Raw genomic sequence first — 24,048 nt, 5'->3', positions numbered from 1 at the left:
TAAGAGAATTATTCTTCAATAATAATGATCAACTAAAGAAATAAACCCTACAATGTTCTATTTATACTACATTACAATAATAGATAAAATGACAAAAGGGCCCTTTAGAGACTAGTCTTCAAAAATACTCAAAAGTGTCATGATCATGATCATACGTGTATCACTTGCTGCTACTGATCAGTTACATAGATTGGGTCATAGTGTCCTAGCGCTTGAATGTGCTGATAGGATTGGTGGTCTGATGATGTATGGTGTGCCCACCATGAATTCAGACAAAATTGATGTCGTTCAGAGGTGGGTTGACCTTATGGAGAAGGAAGGGGTGAAATTTGTAGTCAATGAAAATGTCGAAAATGATCCTGTGTTCAGCTTGGATGGCCTCCGTGAAGATCAGCACGCAATTGTTTTGGCTGTTAGAGCCACAAAGCCAAGGTGAGTGGCATGGATGGTGTTGTATCACTTTTTGCTTTAGTATCTTTTCTGAATTAGTAATTGCTCAATCAAACTACTTCTTCACTTAATGGTAGGGACCTTCCCGTTCCTAGAAGAGACCTCTCAGGTGTCCATTTTGCAATGGACTTTGTACACGCAAACATAAAAAGTTTACTTGTTAGCAAGATGAAAAATACATTTTTGCCAAGGGCTAGAAAGTGGTTGTTAGCGGTGGAGATGATACTGGGACAAATTGTATAGCGCTCCTGGAAATCCTTGGCCACAGGTTTGATCATGTTTTAGTTGATTTTAACCTTCTTACTCAATTAGACTCTTGCTTCATGATTATTATGTGCATGATAGTTTCAGTTGCAACACAAGGTTTTTGAGAGTTTAAATCTTGAAGGAACTGCTGTTTTTTATTTTCTGTCGTAGTTGCTAGAATGGGCTTTACTGTCCAAGTTGGGATATGTCATAAAGTGATCATGGAACTTCTGTTGATGAGTTGTTCATCAAATTCCTGAATGTCATTATGACCCGCCCTTTGCTTTTTGTTGTTGGCAGTGGCCTCTTTTCTTTGGTGTAGATTATGGGCATCAGGAAGCTGCCGCAAAGTTTGTTAAGTACCCCAGCTCCTACGAGGTTTTGACCAAGCGGTTCTAAGTAAGTGCTTCTTCATTCTCTCGCTCCTGTTGTAAATATTCAGATAAATAAGAATACGGCACCAACCAGTTGCTGGAATCTGGATTAAGAAGAAGAAGAAGAAAGAAGAAAAAATATATATATAAATCACTGCTTACCAGAGTTTCGGAAGTCACCGGAGTTTGTCGCCGGTCGTCGAAATCAAACTTGTGAGACGAATGGTAGCAGCCGCAATCATCAATTTGTAAGTTGGTAGTGTTTAAATGTGTAAATAAACCCTAAAATTAGCTTATATACTGTCAATCCTAATTTTTAAAAAAACAACTAAAAGGCATCGCCTTTCTCGCCTCGCCTCGCCTCGCCTCGCCTCGCCACGTCACCTTTCTCGCAAATGATTCGCCATTTGAATTTCGCCACGCCATGGACTGAAGAGGTGACATAGGCTCGCCTCGCCATTCGCCATTGGCGATGAGGCGCTCGCCTTTTACAAAACTAGTGTTATTATTTTGACTCCTATTTTTCGTGGAAAATAGCAGTTCATCTATGATGGCTCTTTTACACAAGACTTAGACTATGGGAACTCCCAAATGTGAATTTCTAAGTATGTGCTTCTTCATTCTCTCGCTCCTGTTGTAAATATTCAGATAAATAAGAATGACTTCTGTTAGAGTAAGTTGGCGTACTAATGTTGCTTCTCACTTTGTTCTCTTTGAATCTTTTTTTTTTTTGTAACATCTTGAGTGAAGATAATCATTTGATTTTTATCCTTACATTAGTTTTGATTTTCAATTTGAAGCTGATTAGTTCCCATATGTACCCCTATGATGGCTCCTCTTTTCTTCTCCGCTATTTTTATTTCATATATGAGGTGCATGGTAAGATTAAATAAGAGATATTTGCTTTTTACATTGTTTCAACTATGTTGTTTGGACTCTTTAGAAATGTCATCGGGTATGTGTCGGATCCTTCAAAAGTAGTGTATATTTGGAGGATCCAACACGGGTACGATAATTTTTTTGGAGTGTCTGAGCAACTTAGGTTTCCAAGGACAACTTGCTTGATGTAAAAAAAAATTTTGCCTGACTCGAACCTCTTTTCTTCCCTTCCTCTGACAGTAGTATTGGAGTTTTTGAATATCCCGCTTAAAAGTTACTTCGAATAGAAGTGCTAGATAAAGGCATCTTAAATTATTGTAATATTAGCGTCAACTCCGTTTTATGGGCAGACATGAGCAAGACAGGATAGTGAAGTAAAAGAAACATAATATATGTCGGGGGTGTTCTTTTCCAGTTTTGTTATGGTTACATAAATTTCATAAAAGGAAGCTTACCTGGGTTTGGGTTCCTCTTTGTTCCTTTTGTGTTTTGGTTTTCTTTTAATAAGTAAACTAGCAAAATGGGCACAAAGATAGTGTTGACTAGGTACGGCCTAGCTACAAAAATGTAATTGTTCTGGTAAGGAGTTGAGCGAACAGGGCAGCTCGGTGCGCAAGCTATCGCTATGCGTAGGGTCCGGGGAAAGACTAGACCAGAAGGAGTTAAGCAAGTCAAGTAAAATGTCTGTATTATATATCTTTAGTATACACCAAAAGGCTAATATTTGCAACCAGTTCTATTTTAAGAGATGTACTGTAACAAGTGCTAGGCTTAGTTGATTGCAGAGAAGACTATTGTTTGGACAATGGATAGATTAAAATTAGTGTTCGCCGAGCTTGCTGTCGATCAAAGGGATCATCAATTTGCTAATTAAAGAAAGTTTTAATTTCATTTTTCTTTCTTTTCTTCCCTTATTAATTGCCATGTTTTCTTCACAACTACTTACAATGTTTTCTTTTTCATAACTACTTTGATTTGCTGCACTTGAGCTGAGGGTTTTTCAGAAACCGCCTCTCTACCTCGATGAGGTAGAGGTAAGGTTTGCTTACACTCTACCCTCCCAGACCCCACTTGTGGGATTATGCTGGTTGTGTTTTTGTTGAGGCGGGAGTGGGGTGGGTTCCTACCTCTTACTATTGTTGACTCTTTTATGTCAATTTGCAGAATAACAACGGTGTTGATGCGAGTATCTTCTGCCTTCTGATCTCTTGATGGTACATGTATGAAAGCTCTAGAACTCAAAAGTATCCTGCAAATCTTGAATTTTGCCATACAACAAAGTTCTTTGTTTTCTTCTCTTCATGTACTTTGATGCTTTGTATATGCAATTTGGCTTTTATTACTATAAACTGGTAAATTTTCTGCAAATTAGCTTAAGATTCCAATGTTAGCTGAGTGACCTTAACTTTTTGTATGAATTTTACTTTTGGAAGTGAGCAGAATGATTCTTGGTACTTTCCTGGTTAGAAATAGTCATTGTGCAGCTGTATTACTCACCAAATTATCAGAAACAACCTCTCTACCTTTGAGGTCTTGGTAAAATCTACGTACATCCTATCCACCGTAGACCCCACTTTGTGATACTACACTGGGTATGTAGTTGTACTGAACTTAACCAAATCAGTCGCTCATCAAACTATATGTAGTCTATCTCTGAGAGGTACAAGATCTGCGTATATTCTACCCTGGATAATATTGAACTACTGATGGTGATGGGAACAGGAAAAGTTTGTAATGCATCTTTAAGGTTTCCTGGACTGACAATGGTTGCGGATTGAATATGGGATGATTTTATTGACGGTGACTATATATGTCTTTTCTATTTTTATTATTTTTCTATATAGTATTATACTGCATATAAGCATAAAGTGTTGGGACGACCACAACATAAATAAATCTAAACAAAATATAAAATTGATTGAAGAAAAATTGTAACAAATTGCACACTTGGTGCCTATGGAGGTGTGTGAATCCCATTGGTGGTAATCTGAAGCATATCCCAAAGAATCATGGCATGACCTGCAGAAATTTCTATCATCTTCTATTGGAAAAAATAAGAACCTATGGAGGTGTGTGAATCCTATCGGTGGTAATTTGAAGCATATCCCAAAGAAGCCTGACATGACCTGTAGAAATTTCTATGCTACACAGTGTAGGTAATGGGTTGTCACTTAGTTTTGGATTTATTGTATTATGGTTGATGTTTGAGGAACTTTCTAAAGTTGTTATATTGGTGAAGAGCTTCTAATTCGATATTTAATTTAACATTGGATACTTATGAAAACCAGAAGGGCCGGGAACTAAAGATTTTAAAGGCCTTGGACAAGATAGCTGCTCATGATAAGGAGTTGCAGAAAACCAAAAAAGAGGATAATGACCATCTTAACCTGTACCTGGCAAAGGTTGGCTTTTATTGGTAATGCCATCTCGGCATTTGACTTCTTAAAAGGAATTACTTTAAGATAATGTGGACGTAATCTTATTATGTTTTTTTGTGATAGAAGGGTCTTATTTTGGAGGGCACGCCAGCTGCTGAAGGTGTTTCAGTGAGTGATATGTATAAGCATAATGGGTAAGTCTCATAAAGGTTTTTCTTATATTCAAATCCTGAAAGGTTAGCATGCATTTGATAATGTATCCTGACAATTAACCTCATATCAGCTGAGTTCATCTATACTTTCTTGGAGTGTACGAACTGTCCCATGTTTTCTTGAGGATAACTCTTTTATGACAAAGCCTTCTTTAATATGATATGGGACAGTGATTCATAGATCAAGAGTGATCCTTTAAACGAAGTCTATATGTCTAGAGAGTAAAAGTAAATATATGATGGGGTAGATAGATGAACTTGTGGTATTAATAACAATAATATGTTAAAAAATTGGTGCTCCTCATTAAGACAATGATAGTCCTTTGGATGGCCTTTGCAACACTTCTTTCTTCTTGTTTTAAACTCATTAGATGCAGGATGCTTTTATTGGCTTGAGATTACTTTAAATGGAGTTACATGGTCACTGAGGATTGATGTTGCTAACCACTAATTATTTGGGACTGGGTAGTAGCAGTTGTATTAGATGCAGAATGCTTTAAAAAGCTCAGGAGCTGTTCTATTGCAGTTTTAAAATGTTTTGTAAGTTTCCTGTATAGCTTGCAATGGCTGCAAGAAAAGAAGATGATCAAGCTGAAGATGAATGAGCAACGATATGTTACAAGGCAAGTACCGGAGATGACAAGGGTATCCGGTATAATTCTTAGTGTCTTTAATTGTATTTTAATTGTATATTACTCATTAAATTATTGCATTGCTAATTTATTGTTCCTCATCAATCCTTTCTTTCATATTCCTCATTTGTAACTGCAGAATCCTTTAATGTCTATTAATTTATGAATAAATATATTGCTAATTTATTGTCATGTCCTTTGATAAATTTATTTTTGTGTCCTTTCATACTCTAATTATATCACTATATATAGATTGGAAGTAAACTGTTTGCATACGGTAAATCCTTTGATTGTATAGCATTTAGTCGAGATTTTACAATGACATATTCTATTCTTTCACAGTTGGTTTGTGACAGAAATGATTTCATGATAAGGGTTAGACTTTGTAAAATGTGGGATGTTGTTAATCACAAGAAAAATGGTAAGTTGATCAGTGTGGAAATGATATTTATTGATGAAAAGGTACTTTCTTGCGTTGTTTTTTTATTTAAAAAAAACTATTTCTTCTTTAAACTTTTAGTTTACATAATACTTATGAGTTTCTTCCGTTAGGAAAATTTGATCTATGGTACAATGGATACAAATCAAGTGAGCAGGCTTAAAGACATTTTGAAAGAAGGTTCTTTATTTACCATCAAAAACGTCAAAGTTGTTGAAAGCACTTTTGCATACAGACCTATTGAAAGTTCATTGACAATTATTTTGTCCGCTTCAACTATAATCAATAATTTATCTGAAGATGTTGTCGATATTCCTATAAATGGATTTCAGTTTATTAAACCAACTATGATTGATTCAAGGGCGGATAACCACACCGTGTTATCAGGTCTTCATTTTTCTTATTATTAATTATTGCATAAAATATTAAAACAACATTATTGTTAGATGTCATACTTCACCCATTTCATTTGTAGATGTGGTTGGTTGTTTATATGAAATTGGGGAGATAGAGAATTGTGGATCAAAAGGTAAAAGAAGGGAGAATAAAATTATTACTGATTAGTAAGTCACTCATCTCTAGATAACCGCTTAATATCTTCATTATAGTCATTCATTGATATTGTGCATTCAAACTTCATAGGTATATAAGTACCTATTTCACTTATCAATTTTTTTAAAAAAAAAACATTCATATTTTTTTCCTTTGATGTTATTTAAATGCATCTTATGTATTTAAAGTGCATCAAACTTAAAAAAAATGCGTTTAAATTCTTTCATGTTTTTCCTTCCTCGATTTTGGGGTGATTTCTTACATCCATGTATAAAAAAACAAGGTTACCAAATTCTTTATATGTCTTCATATTAGAACCAAAGTATAAAAACTTCTTACGATTAAATTTAGACGAATTATATCAATTATACACCTTTAATCTCCTTTGTCTTTTTTCATGCATAGTTTTGAGAAAGTCAAAATTACCTTATGGGAAGAGCTTGGTGAAAAACCTACTCCTTCCTTGTACAATAAGGATGTTGGCCCGTATATAGTGATAGTCATATCTACAACTGTGAAAGAATTTTGCGGTAATTGTCCTGAAGTTAATTGTCACTATTTTGAATTGAAGTACTATCTTTTTCAACAAATGTCAAACTTACATTTTATTACATTTATTGTTAATAGGTGAAGTTAGTTCTTCACCACTCATGCAGGCAAAATATATGTAAATCTAGATGTACATTACGTAAGATCATTGGTTGAAAAGTTTACAATCATGTCTATGGAAGTACAAATTATCGAAAGGTCTAATGTTAATAACATTTTGATTGAGGAAGAGATGATTTTGGATCCGATGGACACTAAGGAGTTGTTTGATTTTGAACGGAATCCTCAAATACAGGTTATTTAAAAATTTTGCTTCTTAAGTTTGTGGATTTCTATTTCAACAATTTTATTTACTGTTTTAATTATGAAGTTCAACTCATTTTAAAGTTGAACATGATAAATAAATATGTTGATAAATTAACTTATTCAGATATAAACAAGTATCTGCTGATGTCTCATTGGGTAACTTGAAAGATTCTGAGGAAGAACTCCACGTCACCGATCATGCTAAAAGCTGGGAAAAAAGACACGTAATCATACATGACGAATAATTAAGTGTTGAAGGTGCAGATAAATTTCAGTAGAGAGATTATTGTTGCTCCACACCTTTAATTGATATTTGAGCTTACACAAAACTGTTTCAAACTGTTGTCATTTTAAGTTTGCTTTGGCGAGTAGACGTGTTGATGAATAAATTTGTTTGTTAATGTCGTTGAACATAATCAATATGATGATATTCATACTTGTATGATTATTTTTCAGCTTACGTAGTATCCTAATTATTGACTATAATCGATATGATGATATTCATACTTGTATGATTATTTTTCAGCTTACATAATATCCTAATTAATACAATCTGACGCCTCATAATTATATAACTACTTTAAAAATTGAAAAAAAAAAAAGTAAAGATATTTTATTAGAATCTCAAGAGAATAATCTAATAATTATTTGTTGTTATCTTTCTTTTCAATCTTACTTTTATTTCACTTCTTTGAGTCGACGATCATTACAAACAATTTCTTCCTTACAAAGATTGAGGTATCGTCTACATACATTCTATACTTACTGAACACTGGCTATGATGTTGACTTAAAGGTCGTGGATTAAGAGGTGTTTTTGTTCTTGGTTTCATTAGAAATCATAGCACAACCAACTAATATCATGAGAACAAGTCATAATCTTTGTGAATTATCCATTCACAATGTAATGATACTAAATTAGTTTTTAAAGATGGAAAAAACTGTAATGCTAATCACGACAACACATTTTTTCTTAGTCGCGCGAATGATAAATCAATATTTTGATAAATTAACTTATTCAAATATAAACTTGTATCTACTGATGCCTCATTGGATAACTTGAAAGATTTTGAGCAAGAACTACAAGTTAGTAATGATGTTAAAATAGAAAAAAGAGAACATCTAATCATACATTTTCAAAATGTATTGTGAAATACCCGTTTACTATAATATTGTTTATTATTACAGAGAGGAAATAATATTGTTTGTAAACAATATTTTTAGTCTTATTAAATTAAAATATACTATTCATCATGCTAAATTTATTAACCTTTATTATCTCCTATCATTATATCAAAAATACGCATCTATAAGGATTTATCCAGGCTAACATAATAGTTAACATTTTCAATATATAAGCTCAATCTAAAAATAGGGGTAAACCTAGCCTACCTGGACGCCAAAGCTATAATATCTGTCCGCGAAGCCTCCAAACGATATCCCGCTAGAACCCGAATTTGAATAACACCAAGATAATATTTTCCACAACGCCTCTTAACTTATAAGCAATTTTGTAAGACTAACCAAGGACTCCAATTAAATTTCTAGAGAAAGAAAGAAAATAATGACAAACTGAGAAGGCCCCCAAATATGGATGAACACCACAGACATACGTGCATATTTGTAAATATATATGCTTACTGGAAAGTTTTTCACAATTCTTTCCACCTTAAAAGTTAAAGTTACTAGGGGGTTTGGGCCACAGGTGACCAAAGAGTTTTAAAATGAGGTGTAGCTGACACAAGTCTTAATTATTAATTGGAGGTGACAATTACTTTATTATGTATTAAGAAAGTTGGAAAAGTTTTAAAATAACCCGCAAGTTTTTAAATTTATACTTTGATCCTAATGTATACCTAAAATAACAAGAAACGGAGAGAAAAAAGGTGTCTTTCTCTCTCTTCTCATCCATTGTTGTTTTCTCTCTCTTAGCGATTTTTGTTGTTAATTATTTTTCTTCGACTTTATCCATCATCTTCTGCTTCATCTTCTTCTTGTCGACCATTTGTTGTTGTTATTGTTATTGTTGGTACAGTGCTACTGCTGCGATCTGACCAATTTCTTAGGTCAAATTTTGTTTACTACATCACTTTCCACTTTGACATTACTTCATAGGTTACTTTGGTAAGTAAAATTATGATTTTTATTCGTATTTGTCATCTGGGTACACTTCTGTTTTTCCAACAATACATAGAACCCCGATCATCTGGTGCATCAAATGAGTAATCTGTTGCATCAGACTATTTATCTGTTGCATCATCATATTATCTATTGTATCAGGATATTTATCTGTTACACCAGACTAATTATCTGTTGCATCAGAATGTTTATCTGTTGCACCAGACTAATTATCTATTGCAACGAATGATTAATCTGTTTGAAACAACACAAAGTAACCCCTGCCACAGACCCAACAGATAAATCTTGCTATTGCTACTGGATTCTAAATTATTTCTTTTTACGTCGAATCGTCGAAATATTTGTTGAGAAGATAATAGACAGAATGAAACTTAAATATGAATTAAAACGTCAAAGATCAAACATAATTTATTTATTAAACAAATAAAAATACATATAATAGACTAAAAGAAAAATAATTGTCTAATTATTATTATTATTATTATTATCAACGTCATCATTGCCAGCCGGCCAATCTTCAACCAGAAGTAGCAAGGCCCTCCTCAGCCTACGTATCTCGCAAAACATTCTTGATCTAACTCCTCCCAATTCCCATTGTAGATCACGAAGTTGATTCCGAAGTTCATTCACGACGTCTTGCAGAAAAGCAACGTCCCACACTGGGTCAGCCATAATCTTATATTTTAGAGTGTAATATGAAAGACGAGATGCAATAAATAAATAGAGTATGTATTTGAATGAACGATTGAGTAAGGACGGACCTATTTATAGAGGATTGAATTTGAATGAGAGGCAAAAAGACGCGACTATTCACCTCCATACATTAATTAATTTTTTTTTAAAATTAAGAAAATAAATATTGTGATATAAGTCATGACTTTTCAGATTATTATTATTAATTAGTCTTTCGAAGAACCATTTTTATTGAGTTGTGGCAATAGATTCTATATCTGTTGCATCAGATATAAAATATGTTGCATCAGATAACATATCTGTTGCAACATATAATCTAACTATTCACCTCCATTTATTAATTACATTTTTTATTAATGTGAAAAGTAATGAATTAATTAAATTAAGAAATATTGTGATAAGTCATGACTTTTCAGATTATTATTATTGATTAGTTCTTTCCAAGAAATGCTTTTATTGAGTTGTGACTCGATATAGGTTGCATTAGATAAATCATCTGTGACAACAGATATATCATCTGTTGCAACCATAGTGAACCTGTTGCATCAGATAATTTAATTGTTGCAACATATAATCTACTTTTTTAAAAAAAAAAAACTATATCATCATATCATTAATCCAAAATTGCTTACTTTTTTATCTTATAAATAAAAAAAATATCTTTTCAAATTCCTTAATAAAATAATAATCATTTTATTATATAATAAATAATTTAAAAAGTAAATTCAAAAATAAAAATGGTAAAAAGTCACGATCAGTTATTAAAATTGTGGTTATAAATTGTGTTTACTATTTATTTCCTTATTATATTTACGAAATATTTTTCATATTGAATAATCGGAACTCCGAGTCATGTCTTTTTCTTTTCACCCTCTCAATAACAACAATAGCCTTTTTTATTAATACCCGCCAGGTGCAACATATGATCGATCTGTTGTAGCAGATTAACCTCTAATTGTTGACACAAATTGCTGCTCAATTCCTACCACCAACCGTCGACATGTTGAGAACAAGGAATAAACAGAATGATTATTATTAAATACAAAATAAGAATTAAAAATTCAAAGTCGACAATAAAATGAAATGAAAACATGAATGTTCATAGATTTTTGAATCCCTTGGGTAGATTTGATATACAAAAAGAGGAAAATAATCGCTAAAATAAAAAACATTACCTAATTATTATTACTACTATTATTATTATTGTCAATCAGACATCTTTCATTCATCCGGCAGCCTTGCTCCGAAGTCAGTCAAATATCTCTCTGGAGTTCATCAATTAAACTGCCTTTGAAGTTCACGCAAGGACTCGATATGAATATTCTTGTACGAATATGTATCATCCATATTTGTAAGGAGGGACCTATTTATAAATTATTGTATCTCGGAAAGAAAAGAAAATTGCTTTAAAATAAATCTAACAGATGGGTAATCTGTTACAAAATATATTCTTTCTATTAGATAACTAGCAATCTTTTTGCAACCAATGTATATATCTGTTTGATTTCTAAAATAGGTTGATCACTGTCGTAACAGATATCTCCAATTGATTGACAATGTAAACAGATGTGTCATCTGTTGCAACAAGCTAGTCATCTGTTTATTCAATTTAAGCCATAGATGGGCTAGGAAGAATAAGGTGCATGCAGATGGATCCACTATCATATGTGTGGGATTTAAGTATGTATTAGTGATAAGGTTACCGGGACAACACACACAAAGTACAATATTTTTGTGAATGCAGTTTTTAACCGATTAGGCATTGATCATTCAAACAAGATCCTGCATTGTACCGTTAAGTTTGATGGGTTTGAAATTGATAAGGCTGAGGACCTCATGAAGATAGTGCAGATACCCTGTTACGAATTACTGACGGTTGGTGCTCGTGTTTATGCGTGTCAAGTTTTAAGAAGGGATCAATATTTGTCGTCACTGCAGAGAACCAATAGCGATTGGACTTAACTTTAAGTGTGCATTAGACCCTTAGAGGGCCCTCGAAGCCTCGCACTGCATCAAACAAGAATGGAAAATAATATAGTTATTGCCCTAGCCAAAATTTATATGGTTGGATTGCTCGCTCGGGTTGATGATTATATGCCAGAAGGTCTGGTAGAAGAATGCTTTCGAGGAAAAATGGGTTGGTGATGGAAGACTATATCATCTGAGAGCTAATTGAAGAAGAGACACAGGGTAGAAAGTAACTTCTAACGAATCTAGCCGATGAAATTATCTTAACAGATGCGAAATCTGACTCAAGTGCAAATATGAAAGTGTATCCGGTAATGTAATTTCATCTCTTATGTCTTTGAAAGAAAAACAATGCAGATGGACACTTTGCTAGGGAGCTGCATGGTCAGGATTATCACCTAGGTAGAAAATAGGAGAAGACCAAGAAAGCTACCTCACGGGAATCGAGGGTAGAAATGATGTTCAGCAAGTCTAGAAAACTTACGCCAACAACAACTGCAGTGAAAATAAGAAAACTAAGCAAAGGCGGCAATTTTTGAATTTTAAATTTCATCCCATCTTCTTATTTGTGTTTTCGATCAGGTCCACTGTCGTTGACCTGATCGGAACCACAAACGAGATTGAAAGAAAAATAGAGTAGCATTGCTTCCTTAACAATATGGTTATAATTGATTGTGTTTCTTGCCTTGACATGCTTTCAACATTTCTTGGAGAAGATCAGATGCTTGTTGTAGTATGTGAATTCTGATAATTTTCAAGCTTGCCTCCAGCTTGTTGATTCTATATTCAAGTTGGTCGTTACCGTCTTTGGAGTTGGTAAGGAGTTCTTTGTCTCTTGTGAGCTCGATCAGGAACACTACCTTCAAAGTTGTGGCATTCTAGAAGCCCTTCAGAACACTCTCTCTTTAGAAGCTTTATAGCATACATGGAGGGTCGCTGTGTTTGTTTTAAGTAAAAATGTGTTGATGCACGTTGAAGATGTGATCCCAACAGTTGAACAACACACTTTTATCGAGGGTTGATCCATGCATCTTGCTCAACCAATTTGATAAATTAGTGAGCATGGAGTTACGTAGCATGTGATTTAAACCGACTCTACCAAACCTATCAAACATTACGTAACTCCAAGCTCATTACCCTATCAAAACAATATGCCCGAGTTAGTGCACATAAAAAAAGCCCAATCTGTCAGCCTTTCTGCTGATCACTCCTCTCCAATATAGATGACAAAATATCTGCTATGCAAAAGTCTACACCATCGCCAGACATGATTGCCTGGGAACATGTCTGGAGACAGTGTAGACTTTTGCATAGCAGATATCTTGTCATCTATATTGGAGAAGAGCAATCAACAGAAAGGCTAAGAGATTGATCTCGTTCAATTTGTGCACTAACTCAGTCATATTTTTTTGATAGAGTAATGAGCTTAGAGTTACGTAACGTTTGATAGGCTTGGTAGAGCCGGTTTAGATCACATGCTACATAACTCCATGCTTACTAATTTATCAAATTGGTTGAGCTAGATGCATGGAGCAACGCTAGAAAAAAGTGTGTTGTTCAACTTTTGGGACCACATCTTCAACGTGCATCAACACATTTTGACCTAAAACAAACACAGAAACCCTCCATGTATCCTTTAAGGCTTTTGAAGAAAGTGTTCTGAAGGGCTTCTAGAATGCCACAACTTTGAAGGTAGTGTTCCTGATCGAGCTCACAAGAGACAAGGAACTCTTTACCAACTTTGAAGAGGGCAACGACCAGCTTGAATACAGAATCAACAAGCTGGAGGCAAGCTTAAAAATTATCGGGATTCACATACTATAGCAAGCATCTGATCTTCTCCAAGGAATGTTGAAAGCATGTCAAGGCAAGAAAACACAATCAATTATAACCATATTGCTAAGGAAGCAATGATACTCTATTTGCCTTTCAATCTCATTTGTGGTTTCGACCAGGTCAACGACAGTGGACCTGATCGAAAACACAAACAAGAAGGCATGGGATGAAATTTAAAATTCAGAAATTTGCCACCTTCGCTTAGATTCCTTATTTTAAATGCAGTTGCTATTGACATAAGTTTTTTAGACTTGTTATACATTATTTCTACCCTCGATGCCCGTGAGGCTTCTTTGTTGGTCTTCTCCTATTTTTTATCTAGGTGATAATCCCGACCACACAGCTCCCTAGCAAAGTGTCCATCTGTATTATTTTTCTTTCAAAGACACAACAGATGAAATTACATTACCGGATACACTTTCATATTTCCACTTGATTCAGATCTCGCATCTGTTAAGATAATTCCACCATCCAGATTCTTTAGAAGTTACTTTCTACCCTATGTCTCTTCTTCAATTAGCTCTCAGATGATATAGTCTTCCATCAACCACCCATTTTCCTTCGAAAGCATTCTCCTACCGCATATTCTGGCATAAAATCATCACTCCGAGCGAGCAACCCAGCTATATAAATTTTGGCTAGGGCAGTAAATATATTGGTTTTTCATTCTTATTAGATGCAGTGCTAAGCTTCGAAGGGCCTCTAAGGGTTCAATGCACCCTAAAAGTTAGTCCAATCACTATTGAGTCTCTTTACAATAACATAAAAATTAGATCCCTTCACAATGCTTGATAAATAAACATGAGCAATAACCGACATTAAATCTTAACAGGCCATCAGAACCATATTCATAGTCCCTCAGCCTTATCAGTTCAGACTTACCAAACTTAACTGTAAAATTGCAGACATCTTGTTTGAACGATCTATGACTAATCAGTAAAAACATCATTCATAAAATCAGTGCACTCTATGTGTGTTTCCGCGATAATATTATCAGTAATACATACCTCCCACATATGAAGTGGTTCTATCTACAAGCAATTAATTCCTCTGATTCCATCTTTACTGCAGCCTCTTGAGATAGTCCATCAAAAGTTAATCAACTGTCAGATGTCACAAAAAGAACATTGTCCATCTATTGCATCAGATGTGGAGTCTTTTGCAACAGATGTAGAGTCTGTTGCAATAGATGTGGAGTCTGTTGCAACAGATGTGAAGTCTATTGCAATAGATATGGAGTCTGTTGCAACAGATGTGGAGTCCGATAGAATACATCAAACCAGCCTTTCTGGTGATTTTATTTGTTCCAAAAGTTTCTACATCTGTTACAACATCAACAATAGCATAAACATCAACAAAAAAGAAATAACATTTGTTCCAATAACATCATCAACAACAAAAAAACAACATCCTTTATGCCAGAACCATCAACAATACCACAAGTTCCAACAACGCCAACCCCACCAACAACATCAATAACTGCATCAACAATAATAAACAAACAAAATACATACAAAAAAAATGATACTACCAACAAGGTTTTTAAACTTCTCCCAACAGATGAATTTTTTCTCATATTGTAATAAAAATTCTCGGATTGTTTATTCAATACTTACAAGTTCCTTAAAAAAAATGTAATAAATATGATATGGGTAAATAGTAATTAAATAAAAAAATAGATGTAAATAACATGCAAAGAAGAAAACGAGAATGAAAGAGCAATAATCAACCATACCTTAATATCAAAAAGGGGATCAAAACAAAAATTTAAGTCGAGGAAAGATATGGATGGATTTAGATCTGAAAAGATCTTTATGAGAAGAGAAGAGAAAAGAGAGAAAAAAGGTTGTGGCCCTAAAGAGGAGAGAGAAAAAGATGAGAGTTGAATAAAATAAACTGCAACTGAAGGAAGAGATAAGATAATTTCTATAGATGTATTATGTACGTAGATGTGGTGGTTTTCAATATTCATTAATTAATATTCATTAATTTCATTAATAATTTAAGGGGCACGAGGAAGACTAAGACTGCTGATATTGAAAAGACAAGACAAGACTACTCAATAAACTCACTTTTGAGATATCCAAGAAATATTTTTTTACCGCCTTTAGTAGTAAGTACTACTACTAGATATTATCTACTCAGACCAGTAGCTTCTTGCTTTAAAATTAAAAGAGATAAAAAGATTTTCAAATAGATATGTCATCTGTTGCAACATATATAAATATCTGTTTAGACATCTGAACAGTTCAGTCATCTGTTACAACAGATATAAATATCTGTTTAAAATTTCCAAAAACTCAGTCATCTGTGACAATAGATGAAAATGTTTATTTGATAATTGATAAAATCAAATATGCCATCTGTTACAACGGATATAAATTTTTTTTGTAAATTTCCAACAACTCAATCATCTGTTGCAACATATATGTACCTATTTAAAAATTTTCAACAGCTTAGTCGTTTGTTGCAACAGATTTCATAGCAATTGATTTAGGTGGAACTAGGGTTGAATGAGTGAGCTCGCAGGGTCAACTACAAATTCAATCGAGTCTTTATAATTGCATGGCATTGGTATTACATTTATCCCAACCCGAGTCATCGATCGATCACTCTGAGTTGAAATGAGTTCTCATCAACTCAATGTTAGGATAGTGATAGTACCTAAGTTGATTTAGGTGGAACTAGGGATGAATGAATGAGCTCGCAGGGTCAACTACAAATCCAATCAAGTCGTTGCAATTGCATGACACTGGTATGACATTCATCCTGACCCGAGTCGTCGATCGATCACTCTGAGTAGAAATGAGTTCTCATCAACTCAATGTTTTAAAAACTATATCTTTTAAAAATTGTAAAATTAACTAAGATCAATTCGGACCAAATTAGCAATTTCAAAACTTGTCATTCTTTTCCAAAATTACAAATCATCCATTTGCGTGAAAAACTTTTTATTTCAAATCTTAAGTTCTCGCTCTTCTCTCTCTCTCTCTCTCTCTCGGGGTGTCCTCTCCCTCTCAATAATACAAATAATACAAACAACAACTACTCAACATATTGCTCAACCCATCAAAACAGGTCGATTTTCTTCCCATTTACAACTACATATAGTTGTTTTTTTGACTTCATTCCCGCTTGTATCCGTTGTTTTCTCTATCTTCACATGTAACAGAGTTTGAGAAGAGTTCTACATTTGTTCTTTATTCTAAAAAAAATAGAGCTTTTTAGTTAATGATAAAAAAGAAGACTTAGTTGTATTATCTTCGAAAATAGGTTAACAATTTTGAGTTTTGATGCTAAAAAAGTAGGAAGCACCCAAGAAAACCCTAGTTTTTCTCTCAATGTTTTATTGACTGTCGTGGTATTGTTGGATGGTGTTTGTGGTGTTGGTGGTGGTTGTTGGTGGTGGTGGTGGTATTTGTGTTTTTTGGTGGTGGTGTCGGTGGTCTTGGTGTTGGTATTGGTGGCATTGATGTGGTCTTGGTGGAATTGGTTGTGGTGGTGGTGGTCCATCTGTTGCAACGGGTGGAAGATCTGTTGGGAGATATTAAATAAGTCTTCAAACAGATTCCCCATCTGTTCCAACTGATGGGTTATCTGTTAGAGTATTTTCTTGTAATGTGGCAGAGAATAATTTATTGAAATTTCTCCACCTGTTGCAACAGGTGGAATATCTGTGGGGAGATATTAAATAGGTCTTCAAATAGATTCGGGTTCCCCATTTGTTCCAACTGATGGGTTGTCCATTGGAGTATTTTTTTTGTTATGTGGTAAGAATAATTTATTGAAATTTGTCTCACCTTTTTTAAAAAAATTATGCAGACATCAAATGCAATGTATTTTTTGTTTTTCTTTTGTTTGAAGTTAAAAGATGTCTCCCAAAAGAAAAGAAACAGAAAGTGGAGAAAGTGGAGAAAGTGAATCAACTTCCGATCACCAAACAAAAAAGGCTAGAGTACAGATAGATTAGGAGGAACTTCCAGAACAACCTCAGTCAGGGCAAAATGAAGCCGAGGAAAGTGATAACTCCTCCTCACCAATGGGGCGTGAAATAATATCAAAATTCCAGCATGATTCTGTCAAAACCATTAGTATTGACAAGTTTCGAGTTGCGATGCCGATGAATAACCCTAATGCAGTATTTGGTGACTTGTACTTAAATATCAATTGGGGAAACCTTTTGACGAACTTTGGAGTATTATGAAGAAGGAAAACATAGATGGACTTTTTAAGAAGAGCTGCTTTGCACACTTTCTAGAGCTATCTGGGCCCCGCCTTCTCCGTTTCCCAATGATCATGGTATATGGCCTTCTCAAGCACAGGATCATGTATACGGGGGGTGATGGAGGTCCGAAGAAGGGCGGAATAAAATGGACGAAGTCTGGATCAACTACTGTGGCATGCCGGTTTATTTTGGATTGAAAGAGTTTGCCATTGTACGGGCTTGAGATGCAATCGTCCAGAAGAACCTGCCATCAAAAAAACACCCCACAAAGGGTCTAACAAACGCAAGGTAAAAAAAGATGGGTTGTTGGGCATTGTTGGACCTAGCTACAAAGTGAAGGATTTGATAGCGGATCTCAAGAATAAAGACATACCAAAGCACTACAGGGAGAAATTGTGCTTAGTTTGGTTTGTCCATTCCGTTTTATTGGCAAGAGACGTCAAGAAAGTCATAGAACGTGATTTGTTGGCGCTTGCTGATGATTTTGGGAGATTATACGATTATCCCTGGGGCTACGACAGCTACTACTTGACTGTCAAATATTTATTGAAAGAGTTAAAGCCAAAGACGACCATATTATACGGCTTTTCTTGGGCTTTCATGGTAAAATTTATCACTATTTTTACTCATTCATTAATTTATATTGAATATACTTGTGACTTTGTTTTTTTTGCTTGCTTCCTGTTTACAATTTTTTGGCTTGGGCATGTAAAGCTATTCCTCCCCTTCGAAAGCATTTCACGGATTACCCGGATAAGGTTTCTCATCCAAAGATCCTTAGGTGGTTAGCTGCAGTAGAGAGCAGCAAAAAAAATATTAATGAGGCTGATCTCTTTAACCCTCCAGATGATGTAATACGTCTTCTTTCAACTAAAATAATTTTTCTCAAAGAAAGATATTGAAATAGATATTCCATCTGTTGTAAGAAATTACCCGTCAACTGCAACTGGTGCAATGGGTAATCTGTTCCAACAGACGATCCATATTTCGCAACTGATTAATCATATGTTGCTCTATTCTCTGAACCCTACTCAATAGATTACCCATCTACTGTAAAGTATGCAATAGATGGGTATTCTGATGCAATATATTATCAATCTGTTTCAACATACAGATCAACTGTTGCGGTAGCTAGATCTTCTGTTGTATAAGTTGGTTGTGTTAACATCACCCGAGCCCCATGTAACCCAACGGACTACAAATTATTATTATATGATTTAAGTTCCTCCAGTCATTTTTTTATAGATTGTGCATCCTTGGATCATGCCTACCATTGATGAGATGGGGATGACTTCTTTTCTTACTCTGGGTCTTGTTGATACAAAAGAAGACCTAACGGTGGAGTTAATAAAGAAGGAATTGGATGGAGAAACATCCATAAGAAGAGTAGTTAGGCAAGGTCAGTCTAATGTTGAAGCTCTTCACGACCTAACTCAAACTGCAACAGATCTGGGTGTTTCTTCTGGGGGCATTGCTGGTGGAGTTGTTTGTGATGGTGGTAGCCATCCTGCTTCTGCTTCTACTTCCAGTCGTGATTATGAGCATGTTGGTGTTCAGCAAAAAATAAATATGTTTGAAAACACCCCTTGCACAGGTCCTCCCTCTCACCCCTACACCAGTCTCTCCCACCCTTACAGTGGTCCCTCTCACCCCTCTTCACCCTTATGTTCTTATTGCAAATGCAAAGTGTGTAAGGACAGAGAGGATAAACTCCTCGACAAGCTAGAGGCTATTGCTGAAGCTGTCGAGGAGTTGAAATCCAGGAGGGGTGTCATACCATCCAACGAGGTGAAGGAGTCATGAACTCCTACGGTGGAGGTTAGAAGGAAGAGAATAGAAATTAGACAAATTCTCTCCATTCTTAAATCAGCAAAAAATGCAACTTCCCCCCCCCCCCCTCTAATAGTTGTTGAAGTTCAGGGGCCACCGAAGAAGATGGATATATTTGCGATGCTTGGCAAGGAGAAAAAGAAGGAACTGGAAGAATCCATCAAGATGAAGGTTCAAAAAGAATACACCATGCATTCATTTGCCGCCAAAGACTTCTCGAATATGATAAATTTGTGCGTGTGGTATGAGGACAAGGTAAGTTTACTTTTGCTAACCTACCCTTCCAATCTACTCCATGAAGAAGAATCTACGCAGCAGATGTGTAATCTGTTGCAACATAATACACATCTGTTGTATAAGTTACGTTGGCTGGGTAATCTCTGAATTGATTCAGAGAACCCTCTGCATCGGATTCTTTCTACTGTGTTTTTATTCTTTACAATTATAAAACCTATTTAAAAATTATCTTTTTATACCACAGTATGTTGATGAAATTCTCTGCCTTATGAAGGGCAGGCAATTAGCGTACCCAGATGCTTATGATACTGCTGATAGGATAATGGACCTCAACTTCTACAATAATTTCAAAGATAGGTACGCTGATCTTCGTAATCTAGCTGATTCCGGTGGCCTGGGATTTGATCAGTTAGTTTCTATGTTCCAATGGGATGAAAAAGCGATTAAATATGTTAGAGGGAAAAGGCCATATTCACACGGCAAGAGCTGGACCAAGGCAAAGAAAATCCTTGCAGTCATGAACGTGGATGTCACCATTTTCTCACTATTGAGATACTACTATACGAGGGAAAGATTAAGGTTTATGACTGCAACTTACCTGTGTTCAGCGAGAAGATGTTTTTAACCCACATGCAGCCACTCTTGAAGTTGTTGACGCAAAGTAAACTGATGGATCATTTGACGGCCGAAGTCTTGGCAAAGGAATCATGGGTTTTTGAAGGTCGAAATAATAACATACAGCTCCTAAAAAATACAACCAGTGCAGAGTGCGGGCTATACTCGCTTGCATACATAGAGTGTTTGCTGACCGGCACACAAATGATCGGTGTGTGCGACACCGTTGTGGGAAAGATTCAATGGGTCTGCCATATGGGGTACTAACTAAATGGTTGGAGCCCGTGTATAAAAAAGAACATGTACAAAGACAGAGATGAACACGATAACAAATTTTCATTTCAAGCCAATTCACTATACATATAGGGGCAATAATTTTTATGTCTAGTAAAGTTGAATTTTTATAATGCAACAGCTTTTATATCTATCTTAGCAGATACAATACTTGTTGTGATAGATTGATTATCTGTTAGAATAGGTTGGTCATCTGTTGCATTATGCAGATATTCCCCGTCTGTCTGTCGTAGCAGATTTACGATCTGTTGCAACATATAACTTATCTGTTGTAACTGATCGGTAATCTGTTGGAGCAAATAAAAAAAGTAGGAAGACCTGTTATATAATTTCCAGTAGATGACCTACGTGTTGCATCTCATGTTGCAACATATGTCTAAATCTCTCTGATAAGATATGTCGTCTGTTGTAGCAGATATATTATCTGTTGCGATATTTGAATCTAGTACTCTATTTCATTAACATGTTCAAAACTCAGAATTAATTATATTCATAGACAAAATAAAAGAAATCAAAGCCTTCAGAAATTACATGAAATAAAATAACTCAACAAATAAATGAAACGTAAAAAAAATCATTATGAGTACAAACGATCTACTCTACAAATAAATCAACAAGTTAAACCAAGGAGGATAGGTTATTACATTGACAGACTCGAGCTATAAAGATCTAATCAATATGGACAAGTTGTTCTTCATCCAGTGCTATAGAATTCGGCTTTAGTCGTCGTGGATCTTTAACTCGGTTGGGTACTGCTTCTGAGGTTTCGCTTCTCTATATTTCCATAAAAGAGCAGCATATCTTTTACGGAGTAATTTGGCATCAAGTCCATCATTTGGTACTTGTAATCCATCGCTCAAATACTCGGCATAGGCGGCAATAAAAGGACCGCAATCCCTGCATTATAAAAAAACAGATAATCCATATCTTGCAGTTCATGCAAGCGTTGTAAAATTTGTGAAATAAAACTAAATCATGACACTTAAACTTACAGGCTACCAATGGTTTGTTGAGAAATTCCATCAACATATTGTACATCAAATGGATTAGCCATTTTATCTCAGTATGCTTCAATCGTCGACCAATCAGTATGAACCTTTTGCTCCAAAAAACCACTCATATCAAGGTAAGTAGGCAATATTTTGGCCAGCTTTTGTATCTCAGACGACGGCCCGAAACGTCTCCTTCGCGACATCGAGTCATAAACTCGGATGCGCCTCTCTTTTAGAACGACGGTAGCCAACACCCAATGGAATTCATCACCACAATTGACTGGGATGCACACTTCGTCGACCAAATACCAAGGTAAGCCAGCCGAAATTCTAAAACCTTTGATGATGTTGATTAAGCATTCCTCATTTTGAAAAACTTTCAGCTGCTGTTGACAATACCTATCGTAGGCATTATTGATGTAAACTTTGTACAAATAATTACCTGTTGTATATTTGTATTATTCTTGTGTTTGCAACTTGGCCTTCTTTCCGAGGTAGTAAAAAATGACATCGATGTGTTGCACATATTATCAAATATTTTAGATTACGTGATGAAAAAATCAATACACAGATGCAATTAAATAAAGTATTAATTAATAGTAATATGTATGGCCTTTAAACCTTATCATTCCAGCAAGTTTAGGTCTGTGACATCAAATAGAACCAATTCTTCATTTCGGAATGTGCAACAACAAAGTCAAACATATCAAAACCAAGACTCGATTCGTTCACTCTGTAGTGGTCGTTATTTTGTTTCCTACATGATGATTTATATGTGTTAATGTCAGGTTCTTACAACAAGAATTGTATAAACTAATATCCATAAAATTGATTTATGTACCTGCCGGCATGATGCATTAACAGCCCATCGGCAATCCATTCTGAACAGTCGTTGATCAACTGTATTAGTTTTTTTGGAGCCTCATCTGAGATTTGAACCCTTCAAACGGGTAATTCTTCCATTCTCCCAAACTGACAGACTCCACTTTTTCTTCATCTTTGGAAGCAGTTGATGGATTATCAACTGTCATATTATGCTCCTCGGCAGTAGCAGTGACATTCACTCAGAAAGCCAGAATTGCCAATGCTAAGTAGAGATATACAACAGATTGTCCATCTATTACAACAGATGATTCTTCTGTTGTATCAGATAGATTATCTATTGGGACAAATTCGAACACGTAAATCAGATCAGTACGATAATTTCGAACAAATGACCCATCTGTTACAATATAAGACTCATCTGTTGAAATAGATTACGAATCTGATGCAACAGATTAGATAACAGTTGCAACAAATGTATACATCTGTTTGATAATTTTCAGTAGATGTATCATCTATTGAAACAGATATGTGCTTTTTTGTTTTTTGGAACAGATGATGTACATTCACCTTCTTCAGCTCATGCTGCTCTTCTGTGGCCCTTGCACACTGAACATCGGTGCAAGACAAAGATAGAGGCGTTGCAATCTTGCTTTTTTTGATAATTAATGATTCCTTAAAAGTGTCTTTCCTTCTCCTCTTAGTCGCCTTGATCTCTAGTGGAGTGTCTGGATATGAAATCCTCTTTGATGGAATGACACCCCTCTTAGATATCATTTTCTTTACAAAAACAGTTAGTGCATTAATAGCATTAATCACTCCATCGTGTTTCACCTTGCAGTCTTGACATTTGCATGAAGAACATTCGCTAGATGCAGAAAAATCTAGAGAAAAATCTGTACAACCATTATGATCATGATTATAATGGCTTGTTGTTTCAAAAACTGTAAGAGGAGCATCATTAGCCCACCCTCCAAAATTGTTTTTCTTGTGATGGTTGTTGCTCCAAACAATTCTATTTTTATTCCATCAACGAACTTAGGGTCCGATAAAGTTTTCACAGACCTTAAAGTAAGAAAAATGGCATCTTCAACTCTCAGTTGGTCGAAACAAGCCACAGATGGATAATCTAAAATAAATCGGTACATATATTAAGAATGGTGATGAAATCATTTAATCATTAATTAAAACAAAAACTTGATTAGAATTGGACTTACTGCTTTCTTGGGGGGGATTAAAAGATCAAGAAATTTTGCATTTTTATCGGTTTTGGCCGACAACCATCTCAGAATTCTTGGACAGGAAACTCCTTCCTGGTAGTTCACTTGTTGTCTCAAATAAGGAATGGCTTCAAATGCCCAAGCCTATAACATAACGCCAA

At 35.1% G+C, this 24,048-nt stretch overlaps 1 protein-coding gene across 2 annotated transcripts; it reads left to right on the top strand.

The window, feature by feature from the left end:
* Nucleotides 1-51: 51 nt before the first annotated feature.
* LOC124895965 (glutamate synthase 1 [NADH], chloroplastic-like) lies at nucleotides 52-3,403 on the top strand. Of its 2 annotated transcripts, XR_007052248.1 has the most exons (3): nucleotides 52-432; nucleotides 528-718; nucleotides 997-3,403. XR_007052248.1 is itself a non-coding variant. In XM_047406703.1 (2 exons), exons 1-2 carry the CDS (start codon nucleotides 140-142, stop codon nucleotides 691-693), a joined length of 459 nt encoding a protein of 152 aa, XP_047262659.1. In that variant the 5' UTR covers nucleotides 52-139; the 3' UTR covers nucleotides 694-3,403. The 2 variants fall into 2 exon arrangements, 1 of the variants encoding a protein (XP_047262659.1); XM_047406703.1 differs by having other exon boundaries at nucleotides 528-3,403.
* The last annotated feature ends 20,645 nt before the right edge of the window (nucleotides 3,404-24,048 follow it).

The sequence above is a fragment of the Capsicum annuum genome, chromosome 2 (genome assembly GCF_002878395.1).
Source record: "Capsicum annuum cultivar UCD-10X-F1 chromosome 2, UCD10Xv1.1, whole genome shotgun sequence".
NCBI classification, from domain to species: domain Eukaryota; kingdom Viridiplantae; phylum Streptophyta; class Magnoliopsida; order Solanales; family Solanaceae; genus Capsicum; species Capsicum annuum.
This window is presented reverse-complemented; position numbering and strand designations above follow the sequence as displayed.